The sequence below is a fragment of the Trichoderma atroviride genome, chromosome 2 (genome assembly GCF_020647795.1).
Source record: "Trichoderma atroviride chromosome 2, complete sequence".
Lineage (NCBI taxonomy): Eukaryota > Fungi > Ascomycota > Sordariomycetes > Hypocreales > Hypocreaceae > Trichoderma > Trichoderma atroviride.
In genome coordinates, this window is record NC_089401.1 from 1,401,240 (window position 1) to 1,413,625 (window position 12,386).

Consider the following 12,386-nt stretch of genomic DNA (forward strand, 5'->3'; position numbering starts at 1 on the left):
AGAGGTTCCAAATGCCGCCTTGACGATGCGATTCTAGACTGCCGATGCCACTCCCGGGCTCACTTGTCGAGCCAGGACCAATTTACCCAAGAAAAGGATGAATTAATTCGGATAATAAGAAGAGAAAAAAAAAAAGAAAAGAAAAGAAAAGAAAAATCAATACTTCTACCGGCCTTGACATGTGCAATTTCAGCTTCAAGCCAAGAACCCACCCGCTGTATATCAATCCGACCCACAATCTGCAAGGTCCCCTGTTTCCCGTCTCAAGCTCTACTCAATCCGTTCACCGAGCCTGATTCAGCCCAGCAGCTTCAGTTCGAAAACAGCTTGTTTTCTTGTTTAAAGGCACAGAAATCTCTGTTGACCCCCTTTCTAATTTTTCCTCCCCTGTACTAGAACCGATCGGCCCGTATGGACGTGCCCTCCTTTGCCACTGGTGTCGCGTGAGTGCTTTCCCAAGTCGGTTTGCGCTGCTACTGTAGAATTTTTTTTTCCCTTTGTTGGTGTGCGTAGATGAATGAGATGAAGTGTGGGTGAGTCTTTCGACACACACCCTGGTTGACTGGGCTATAGCTACTGTTTAGGATTCCGTCCGTTATCCTTGCATTCATTCCATTGGTTGGTTGATTGATTTTTCTTGCCGTTTGACATTTTGCAGCGCCGAGGGCGATCACGCTACATGTTGCCAAAAGCAGCGAGGAAGCTGCCAGATGACTGCATGTTCGACTGCATATGGACCAGACAGGCTATAAAAAGAGACGCACCCTGCAAGCACCCAAACCCTCCGATCACACACAACTTACGCCGTCCATATCAATTGCTACATCTTCATCTCATGCAAAGACAATAATTTTCTTCTTTTTATTTCTGTGCCCAGACAGCAACGTTTCGCTGGCGCAGCGGCCAAAGATGCGGGCCCTGCAAATCTAGATTTGCACTGGTGGATCGTCCCTCTGCCAGAGCTCCATTCCGAGCCGCTCAACCGCCACTGCGCGCGGGCCAAAAACATGTTGTTGAACTCCATTCTCAACTCCCATCTCGGCTCGGCTCATTTTCTCTCTGTTCGTTTCATTAGACCGGAGCCCTGCCGCGTTTCTAATAGTGGTGTTAGTGGTACTAGATGTGGATTGATGTGTGAGCGCTTTTTTAGATGCTACCCTTTGCCGTCTACCGAGGGGACAAAGAGGAGATACGCTTGGCAGGGTCGTAGCTATTTTCTGCTCTGTCTTGGAGCTGCCGCTAGTCATTTACCCGTTTCTTCCAGCTCTTTTGTCATGCTAGTTTTTGGTGTTTTTGCAGTACCGGCACTAATTCCTAGTAGATATAGCCTCTGATGGTTGCCTTCGGCAAATGCTTAGCATCACCATGGCTCATCCATTTATGGATTGTAGATCCCTTGGTCCTTGACCGTGGTATGCATGGAAGAGTAGCAATGCCGAGATTCCATGGACTTCTCGGTAATTCCACTCCTGTATAACATGGAGCGCGGCAAGGGGAGCCAACAAGAGCTCATTGATATGATTTGGACGTAGATACGCAGTACCCTGGCCGATGGAAATCACAGCCATTGCCATTCTCCTTCCGCATCCCAACAAACCTGCAGATGTACAGACATACTTGTACATGCTTGACCCTACCATGTTATCGTTCTGCCTATTAACACGCGCACACACACACACCTTTTGTCTTCCGATAAGAACAACTCCCTTGCTTGCAAACCTCCGTGCATGTATTCTTATCTCTGGACACAACCAGTGTCTTGGAACACTCCGGCTTCATCGCCCAGCGGTGGGGGACACACACACACCTTTGCTCTGCAGCTCATGCACGGCGACACGGCTTGTAATCCAACAGGATTAAGTGAACACTACTAGGTAATATACACCAATGGATCACACTACATGTACTTACTGCTGGAGCCATCACAAGCAGCTATAACACCATCTCTCGCGATCTAGCCTCTTCTTGACACCACTAACACATCTCGCTATTCCGAACGTACACGCACGTTTGTCTGTTTGCGCAATAGCAGCAGCCCTGAGCGTGTCTAAGCACGCCACAAGCCAGCCCCAATTCGAAATGTCATCCCCATAAAATCCAAGCATTTCTTCCTCATCCCGCGCTTTTCTCCGGACCCTGAACCAATCGCGGTTCCCCGGCGAAACATTAAAAACAACCTAACAAAAAATCTCCATTGTGGTTCCTTATCCGGTAACACAGCACGAGCCGATCAAAGTAGATGCCAACGCACACACGCACACACCCAAACGGCACACTCGCGTTTTTCTCGGCGAGTCCCCAGAGCTTTTGCCATACATACCTCGTAGCCTGCCTACACATCTACCAATTCGTGGGAAACACGTGTATAAGCTGCTCGTTCCTATTGGATGCTGCTCTATGCAGGCATGTATGCACGGTGAACGATGGACAAGGCTGCTGTCACATATAACATCGGTAAGAAAAGCAGTCACGCGACACCTTTTTGCTAGGGACGCACACCTACCCAGCCTGGTAGATGTATGTAAGCCTGCAGGAACCTCGTCAGCTCCGGATTATACCATGGATATATATGACTTGACCCTGAGCAACACTGCTAGGCCGTTGATAAACCTGGCCTTCCTGGAGATACGCAATAGGTAAAAACAATTGACCATGGACACCCTCTCTCCTTCATTCAGCATGTCCGCTTATGCTGTCGTTGGAAGTGTCATCTTTATGATCCTCCGGCTAATATAAAACCTGGACCCTGCACGGAACTGCACCCATCCACCCACCCATCCAATCCACTGGGCAGTCCGGAGAATGTATTTTCGTGTCCTAGACTAGAGAGCTAAGGTTAATCTTTAGTGCCACGTGTGTAAGGCATGGCAACTACTCACATGTATGGACCACAGAGCACTGTCTTTGCTGTCTTATTTGCAATTGTAGCAATTCGTGCTGGTCGCTTAGTGCCCGTTTTTTAACTACAGATCATACATTCGCATTGTGTGACGGTATAACGACAACAAAATCACCCCAACGTAAGCCGGATAAGGGGATTGATTTGCGGAATAGTGACGTCTGTACTGGAATTTGGCGTTGGGGCTGCTGCGGAGCACATCTTCTTGCAGTAAAAGACTATAATTAAAAGACCCCATGGACCAGCGTCCGAGTATCGGATGGCTTGCCTCGTCTCTCATCAATATAACACGTATAGGTGTGTGAGTGTGAGCATGCGATTAAACGCATAAGATATGTGTAAGTGGGCGATCAGTGGGCAGCTTCATATGCATCGAGACCCATCCGAGTTTTTTTGTGCTTCTTCTATTATTCGGCTCTCTACCCGTCATGCCACAAGTCAAAGTCACACTGAACACAACTAGACACGCATCGTGTTGCCGGCCGAGGTCCGAGATGCATATGTGATATTGCCGCATGCCCATGTATTCACATGCATCTCGCTGCAGCGCAAGAAATGCACGTTATATGAATCAATCAATCTTGCAATGCTATATGGTACTAGATATATATAAATAGAAACTTGTATATGATGGATCATAAAAATAAAAGATGTACCAATGAATTCTTGCGTGGTATCGTTCAAATTGGACTTTCAAAAGTTCCTTTTGTTTAATAAGTCAATGCCCCGTCTCCTAAAACGAGAGTTTGGTCGCCACATCGTCGCACGAAAGTGGGCGTGGAGAGTCCCATGATTATTTTTGCCCATTCTCGTCATACATCATACATCCTGATACTCGAGGACTTGCTCAACTTCCAAAACGCCAAAAATGCTCCCGCTGTGTGTTATTGCAATGACTGATCCGGTTCCGCCAATTCCTTGTTCCTGTTCTTCGATTGGAGACGACTGCATGTCTTCCAAGATATCTCGCGCCTGGCGAACCGTAGTCTCCGACGACATGGCCAGCATTTGACGGCGGGACACTGTGATGCCTGGTACGTCCTTGATTGGTCTCATCATGTCTGCGTCGCCCAATGTTCGGATCATGCTTGGGACGGCAATCTCGTCGCCAATTCTCACCCACCCCGTCTTTGAGCTGTACGCTGCCCGGAGCAGGCTCAGCACAAGATCGTCGCCACTCAGCCCCTCGGTTACATCAACCTCGTCCCATGGGACGGAAATGTGACCCAAGGTCTGCGGCCCTCGAGCCACTGCGGCGACTGCAGCGCCAATAGCGCCGCCAGGGTGGTTTTTGGCAAACATTGTTGAGACATTCGAGTGAAGCTCGTGAGCAGCCGTGAGAGCCAACGCGTCGCCCAATGCCAGAGCCGCTGTTGTTGAAGACGATGGCGCCGGGACTCCAAACGATACATTTTCAGCCTCGGGAATGGGTGCCGGTAATAGAATCGTCTTGGGCCGATGCTTGAAGAACTCGCAAGTCTCTCGTCTCATATGAGATGTCAGAAGAATTGTCGGAAGATTTTCATCCAGGTGAGGTAGCATCAGGAAAAGCTCCTGCGTCTTTCCGGAGTAAGTGATGAATAAAAGTGTGTCTTCGGGGCCCACAATGCCCAGATCCCCATGAAGAGCTTCAGTGGGATGGAGAAACACAGAACGGATTGCCAGGCTTTGGAACGTCGCAACTAATTTTTTTCCAATGTGGCCGGATTTGCCGACACCGATGATGACCAGCTTCCCTTTTGTCTTGGCCAGGCGAGTAATGGCTTTGATGGAGGCATTGAAGCCGTCCCGCGCGACCGCGTCAACCTCGTATAGCTTTGTGAGATTGGCCAATGCGGCAGCCTCGATATTTAAAACGTGGATGCCACTGTGAAGTCTCCTCTCCTGGATGGATTGCTCCCGTGACAGCTTCCCGTCTAAGCTGAAGCCATCAACCGGGTCGCCAATCTCTTTGGTCGATGGTGAAGCCGAAGGCGTTGGTGGAGACGGCGGTGGGAAAGACTGACATTTCGAAGCGCCCAGAACGATGACGGCACTCGTCTGGATGGGCCTGTGGTCGCCGTGCCGTGAATCAAGCATTTTTATATGTATTCAAGCGATCGAGCTGGACGTGATTGATAGGAATCAAAAACTAGAAAAAGTCGGTGGCAGCCGGTTTGATATCCAGACAGGCGTGCGACAAGATTCAATTGAAGAAGCGCCGAGAACTTAAAACCGCGCAGATCTGATCGCCCCGAGCTCAGGACCACCCCCGCGCTTCGCAACGCACTGCTAACCTTGATCTGATGTATCGCTGTGGCACTGCTGGAGTCGTGGGCCGTGGGAGCATGTCCGATCCAACCCTACACGTGCGACAAACGCCAAGTGTCAGTGTCAGTGTCGGTGTCGGTGCCACGCAGAAGACTGGAAACTCTGCACGCGGTCAGGGCTCAAGCCATGGTGAGTGAACGCCGTGGCAGAGGATTGAGCTGAGCTGAAAGTCTTGAGACAAAGAGCTGATTGCGCTGATAAGGACTGGATCCGATTCCATGTAGGCAAGGAGGTATATAAAAAAGTTGCAGGTCAGCGAAATGCGTGTGAGTGGACGCGGCGACGATTGGCGGACATGTCAAATTGTGTGCTCAGATCCTAGCGCTCAATTGGGTGAAGGCTCGGCCAACGGACGCATTTCCGCTCGGATAGCCTACGGAAGGCTATCTGGGCTTAGAAATCCACTATTCTAGGCCTAACAGTTGAGCCGATGCGTGGGCTTGGCTGGTGAACGGCGCATCGTCGGCATCGGCATACAGACTTCTGCTCGTCATAGAACGTCTTGTGGCGTTGCCTATTGAAAAAAGCAAACAAAAAAAAACGTGGTCTTCACGTTAAGAACACGAGAAATACGGACATAAATGGCCGTGTGTGGCAAGCCAGACGCGTGAACTTGGGATGCACAATTGCCCTGTCGCGATTTCACATGATCAAATCTCTCCCCACAGCCCTCCCTGAGCTCCGTAATGCAGCTGTGCTTTGCGTTCAGACAGCGCCGGCAGTTCCAGGAGATGTGAAAACGCTCGTTTTGGCCTTAAATTCCGCTGCTCGTGCAGCCCCCGCATCGTCACGTCATCAGCACTGCAAATGACTGTAGAAGAGATGGTTGACGCAGCCGCTTTCGGTAGGGGAGAATAAAAGTCCGACGACACCCGTAGATAAGATTCATGAGTGCTCGGGAACTGTCTCGTGGCCGCACAAGGGAGCCGAGGGGAGCACCGTGCTTCCGTAAGTACCTAACTTGACTGTTCGAAGTCGTTTGGAGCCGGTCGTTTGGAGTTGCAAGGCGAGAGAAAAGGGTGTTGAGCAGTCACGCGAAGAGCAGCAACTACAGCTCCTATATATGTAGTCTACCTACTAGCCAGGTAGTCCCCAGGCCGCTGTCTGCTTACTGGTACATTTCAATGCCAGCTGACTGCATCTGCTTGATCATGCCACCAAGCTTAGGCGGCTGACAGGCCTGGAGAACCCCCAAACCTTCTGCCTCGTCTTCTCCCAGAGGCCTAGCCAGGGTCTGGCAGCCGCTAATTGGCCCGCCCCTCACCCTATTTTCAGGCCTTGTGTCTCAGCGGCAGCTCTCAATGGCTGGTTTGGGCCTTTCATCTCCGGATCTGGCATCTCGGGCGACGACAGTCCATGTCCGCGTGGCCCGCAAGCAGATTGCGAGGGAGACACGAGGGTATATAAGAAAAGTGCAGGAAATAGTACAGCAGTCGTTGGCCTTAATACGCCACAGAATCTTCACAACTCCAAGAGGTTCCGGTTTAGTTTTACAAGTGAGCACAGCCGGGCAGAGTTGACATTGCTCTACGCCGTCCACCCCGGCCTCTGCGGGTTTAACTTTCTGCAATATAAGGAGAGCAGCAGGCTTATCACTATGACGAGGGCCCCGAGCAGAAACTCCAAGTCATCTCTGTTGCCCCGGCTTCCCGGACTATCCGCCAGCTGGCACACCTGAACCTCGCTTGTGAAGAGAGCAAACGGAAGTCAACAAGCAGAGAAGTGAGCTTTTGAGATTTGACGTCAATCCTCCTTACGTAAGGAAAGCTTCTGATAAATTTCCTTCCGCAAGCAGGCTTTGAACTCTTCTTGATTTAAATAGAATACTTATCTACTTCTTCAACCTCCGAGCAACTCATTGTCAAGGCACACTCTGTTTCTTTCTTTTCCTTACTGTTCTCTTCTAAACAAGAATTTTTGGTTTATTCTAAGCGACTTTTTGTTTGGTTCCCGTCTCCACGATGGAGTCGGCTAAAGCCGCAGAGAAGGGCCCCCTTCTCGAGCTGCTTTCAACACCGCCGGACGCTGCGCGCGGTCAGCACGGGCCGCGGCGAGGATGGCGATACTATGTTGGGCGGTCTGTGATGATTCTTTTTGCGTTGTTGATAGGGTCATATGCGTTTCGCTGGGTCACAGCGCCCGGTGCCGTTTACAGCAGCCATATGCCGCGGCAAATCGACGACGAGCTTATGGCTAAAAGGCTAGCGGCATCGCAACGGACACAACCTCTACTGTTGCATCACCAGCATGACGGCCAAAAGCAGGTGAGGCTGGGGGGCAAAGCTCAGGCCTATAGCCCACCTGGCAGTGCGAAAGATGGCCAGTATCTCATTGGGGTTGGAAAGGCGGATATCACGGGACCCGTTGTCGAAATCAACATGATGGGCTACGCCAACTTCGAGCAGGTCGGCAGCGGCGTCCGCCAACGCCTCTACTCGCGGGCCTTTATCGTTGGCGACCTTCACAGTCCGGAAGACAGATTCATCTATCTCGTTCTGGACACGCAGGCCGGCGACACTGCCGTCCGATATGGCATCCTCCGAGGCCTTCGGGAGCTGGGGCCTGATTATGCCATGTATGGACACAACAACCTGGCCGTCACCGCGACTCACTCTCACTCTGGGCCCGGCGCCTGGCTCAACTATCTCTTACCCCAAATCACCAGCCTAGGATTCGACAAGCAGAGCTATCAAGCCATCGTGGATGGCTGCTTATTATCTATTCGCCGTGCACATGAGAGCCTGGAGCCGGGTAGCTTGACCGCCGGCACCACAAAGGTCTTTGGCGCCAATATCAACAGAAGTCTCTACGCATATCTTGCCAATCCAGCAGAGGAAAGGGCCAAGTACAACGTCAGCGCGGAGGACGATGGGTCTGTGGAGAAGGATCTGACTCTGCTTAAATTTAGAAGAGCATCCGATGGCAAAAGCATTGGCGTGCTTACTTGGTTCCCCACCCATGGCACTTCGATGTTGGCCAACAACACCCTAATAACGGGAGACAACAAAGGCGTGGCCGCTTACCTATTTGAGAAAAAGGTGCGTGAAAGAGAGCATGAGACGGACGACTTCGTCGCCGGCTTTTCTCAGGCGAATATGGGCGATGCCAGCCCCAATACGCTTGGTGAGTGGTGTGACGATGGCTCTGGCGAGAGGTGCGACTGGATATCAAGCTCCTGCAAGAGCACTGGCAGAAGTAGGAAATGCCACGCAAGAGGACCTTTTTTCAGAGAAAAGGATGAGGGAACGGCGTCTTGTTTTGAGATTGGCACGAAACAGTACGAAGCCGCCCTCGACTTGTACCTTTCGATGGATGCCATGCCGGCAAACGTAAAGGGATCAGGCGTCAAGGCATTCCATCGCTTCCATGACATGGCTGATTTCCAATTTCAGCTGCCCAATGGCTCGACGGCTCGCACATGCTCAGCGGCGCTGGGCTACTCTTTCGCAGCCGGCACCTGGGATGAACCAGGTCACTACGAGATCACACAGCATGGCTCCAATGAGTCAAACACAAATCCCGCTTGGAAATTGATACGATGGGTTGTTGGAGCCCCCAGCCCCGAGCAGATACAATGCCATTCCCCAAAGCCCATCCTCTTGAATGTTGGCAAGACTCGCTTTCCGTATCACTGGACACCGGATATTGTAGACTTGCAGACTTTCAGAGTCGGTCAGTTTATCATCATTGTCAGTCCTGGAGAAGCAACAACAATGGCTGGCCGTCGATGGAAAGAAGCGGTTGCTGAGAGCAGCAAAGTCCAGTTGGCAGACGAATTAGATGGCAATGAGCCCATTGTCGTTTTTGGAGGACCCAGCAACACGTATACTCACTATATCACAACTGAGCAGGAGTATGGGTAAGTTTTCTTCTTCTACTTTGTTTTATTGATGCCTAGTTCAACTATCCTCTACGGTTTTTTTTTTTTTTTTTTTCATTTTCTTCAAAACTAATCTTCTGAAATATACAGTCGCCAACGCTACGAAGGGGCTTCGACTTTGTATGGACCACACACCCTAGCGGCTTACATTGATCGAACCAAGGCTCTACTTCCTCTTTTGAGGGATGATGCTCCTGGCAGAGATTCCAACTCCAGTGATACTGGACCCTTACCCCCGGACAATAGCGATAAATCCATTGGCTTGAACACGGGCGTCTTGTTTGATACGACACCACAATCTCGTTCATTCGGGGATGTGATTATCAACGTTGGCAGGTCTCAGTTTACACGCGGAGAGAAAGTAAAGGCAACATTTGTCGGAGCCAACCCAAGGAACAATTTACGACTAGAAGAGACGTATGCCGCCGTTGAGCATCGCCATCCCGGTGAGCCAGAGTGGAACACCGTGCGCGATGACTCGGACTGGGCACTCGTCTACCAGTGGAAGCGAACCAGTCTGTTCAAGGGCACCAGCGAAGCGACAGTTATATGGGACATTGAGGACTGGGCGAAGCCAGGAGAATACAGGCTCCGCTACTTTGGCGATGCCAGATCCATTGACGGCGAGGTTACGGCGTTTGAAGGTAAAAGCGCGGCGTTTACGGTCAGTTAACATGGGCTTCCCGCGGGGAAGGTTATACATCATATCAACTACAGGTTTATAAGCGGCTGTCATTGGAACATGAAGTTATTAGATATTTTTAAAGGGAGAGTACAGCGACTTTATTGGGAAGAAATATTTCTTCTCTGATTGTTTTATTAGACAGGCTTTCAGATGTACAGCACGAGGCAGCGGTCTTTGGCATTCTGGGTACCATTACACAATGGCGTTTGTAGGTATCATGGCTTTTATCATTCTTCCTTTTCTTTCGTCTTTTACGGCATATCGCATACAGAATAAATTGAATCATTTACTAGTTTTGTATTGGCGAAACTTGAAAGGCGATGCTTCCACGAATCACGAATGGCCGGACTCGGGATACCGAGAACGTACGAAGCGCGCATGTAGCAGTACTTTCACGTTTTCGCTGGTTTCAGCGTTTCGTCACTGTCGATCCCCTGTAGCGTTTTAATATGGAGCCTTTGGGAGAGAACCAAGCAAAGGCCTCGCTGGTTCAACGTGGCTGGGCATTGATTGGCTGCCGGTGAAAGAAAAAGGTCTAGAAGGCTCCGGCGAATGCGGGCCGGGGGGGGGGAACAGCACTGTATTGGAATTTGTACCCCGTACCTGTTACGCTCCAGTCTATCGAAACCACTTGCAACGGTTCTCCAGTTCAACTCCAGCGGATACGAACTTTCAAGATGGCCTAATCCTGGATTGGGGAAGAGCCGGAACAAGGGGAGGCATTTTCGGGCAGTGCAGCTGAAAGGGCGACATGCAGCTTGTTTGGCAGAGCACGCATATACGAAGCAATAAAGCGGCTGCTATCAAACGAGTTCGTATTGCGTACATGTATGCACATTCAAGCTTAATATACACTTACTTGAAACAAACAATGCCAAGCTTTTTTTTTTGTTTTGTTTTGCAGCCCTTGCTGTTAGGCGGTTGATGGCTTGGCAAGATTTTGAGAGGCGCGCGGCAAATTACCTGCCATTGGAATAAAAAAGACAGTATAAGTACTAGCTTTTTTTTGACGCGTAAGTGTCAAGGGCAAGATGCGGATGTTCGGAATACTGGTTGCTCGCATGCATGCATAACAGAGGCTGGTGCATGCTTGTTGCATGGGGGGAGACCAGGGAGCTATATTAAGACTGCCAAAGGAACCTTTTAGAATAAAGGGCAGCCGCCGACACTGCCACCCCCCTTTGTCAGCTGTCACGGCAGTGTTGGTACTTGTGCTTTGCATACAGCGAGCAACACCTATATAAGTCTCTATATATAATCGACCTTTGGAAGCAGCAAGCAATGAGATGAAGAAACAAAAGGGATAAATGCATAAATTCAGAGAGGTGATTGTCGCATTTTCCTTGTAGTCTCATACTTGCGAATGCTTTACTACCAATAGCGGCAGTAATCGCGCCGGCTTCTACCTACTATTGATGTCATGATGCCAACTGTGGTTGTAGCGGCATTAGCAAGGCTCGTAAATGTGGATTCCACTGTGGATAAGCTTCTTCGTCGTCGTCTTTGTGGTCCATCTACAGCGTTATCAATGTACATCACGTTTCAGAACTCGGGGTTTCGCCGCAATCCCTGGCTCAAGTGGTAGGCATTTATTCATCATGGTGTTTTTGCTTGTAGCAATCTGGTCAACCATCGCCAATGCCCATTCTTCAGCCGAGAGAAAGAGAGCGTTCGAGGCCCTGCATTGGGCTTTACCAATGTAATCGAAGTATAGTATTTCTCATCGCCAGAGCCCCATTGTTAACTCCCGCCAAAAGCCGAGGGTGTATAGAAGACACGCTCATAAAATTGTCTGTAGACTGTCGTGTCTTGGTGTCTCACCAGGTGTCAGATCGATCTGCGTTGATATGCTAGTCCGTGCTACCGCGTGCTCTGCACCATCAGGCACAGCAGCATTCCACATCCAAACGGTGGCACAGACATGCTGTAAACGCGCGCCGCACGGACGATCCCCGTCTCAGTCTGATTCACCGCATCATATCGTTCTCGCTTGCGTCTTGTCAATTTGTTTTCCTTGTTTTGTCTCGACTCTTCTTTCTCCCTCGGCGGCTTCCCAACTCGTACGTACGACCCGCTGCTCTGGGAAATCTTGACAACTTTTAAAAGTCCAAGTACAAACGGCCCCATCCAAGCAGTAGCGGTACAAGGTACCTCTTTATCACTGGCGCCCTACCACTAAAATATTTCCGGGCCCTCCCTTTTGGCAGCCAAGCCTTTCAGCTGTCGTCATTGCTTGCCTATCCCCCCCTTGCTGCGGCTGCAAAAGAGGTATCCGTCCGTTTACAGGGGCGCCAGAAAAAAAAATTGAATAATTCCCATGTGCTGGAACGCTCTATTGCCATCATACCTAGTGACTTTAGCGCCCTGCAAAGCAGTGAGTGCCGAGCCACCCCGTCCGTGCATTTTATTCAGGAAACCGACTCGAACCTGAAATATTGATCGCTGACAGCGGGTCTGGGCTGGTCTGATCTTGTAGCACCCAATTCCATTCCCAGCTCTCTGCGCTCCCTCTCCGGAAGCCGTGCTCCTTTATCTACCTTTTGTTGCGAGCCCAGTTTTTTTCTTTTCTTGGATCCTTTCCTTTTTTTTCCAATTCCTTCTTTCTTGGCTTT

The 12,386-nt window shown here is 50.3% G+C and overlaps 3 protein-coding genes across 3 annotated transcripts; 1 reads left to right on the top strand and 2 right to left on the bottom strand.

The window, feature by feature from the left end:
- Positions 1-926: 926 nt before the first annotated feature.
- On the bottom strand, positions 927-1,247 carry TrAtP1_003198 (uncharacterized protein; the record flags this gene model as incomplete). The annotated part of the gene is made up of 1 exon (XM_066111785.1): positions 927-1,247. One exon carries the CDS (start codon positions 1,245-1,247, stop codon positions 927-929), a length of 321 nt encoding a protein of 106 aa, XP_065967864.1.
- A 2,471-nt stretch (positions 1,248-3,718) lies between these two features.
- Positions 3,719-4,978, bottom strand: TrAtP1_003199 (uncharacterized protein; the record flags this gene model as incomplete). Its single annotated transcript, XM_014087376.1, has 1 exon — positions 3,719-4,978. The coding sequence occupies one exon, from the start codon at positions 4,976-4,978 to the stop codon at positions 3,719-3,721; it is 1,260 nt and encodes a 419-aa protein (XP_013942851.1).
- Positions 4,979-6,207: 1,229 nt separating this feature from the next.
- TrAtP1_003200 (uncharacterized protein) lies at positions 6,208-10,180 on the top strand. Its single transcript, XM_066111786.1, has 2 exons — positions 6,208-9,068; positions 9,180-10,180. Exons 1-2 carry the CDS (start codon positions 7,171-7,173, stop codon positions 9,760-9,762), a joined length of 2,481 nt encoding a protein of 826 aa, XP_065967865.1. The 5' UTR covers positions 6,208-7,170; the 3' UTR covers positions 9,763-10,180.
- Positions 10,181-12,386: the final 2,206 nt, after the last annotated feature.

What these genes read in the sequence shown, in the direction of transcription:
- TrAtP1_003200 (XM_066111786.1), top strand. Translation starts at nt 7,171, where the DNA reads ATGGAGTCGGCTAAAGCCGCAGAGAAGGGCCCCCTTCTCGAGCTGCTT. An exon ending in ACAACTGAGCAGGAGTATGG is followed by an intron (nt 9,069 to 9,179) that starts GTAAGTTTTCTT and finishes TGAAATATACAG; the next exon opens with TCGCCAACGCTACGAAGGGG.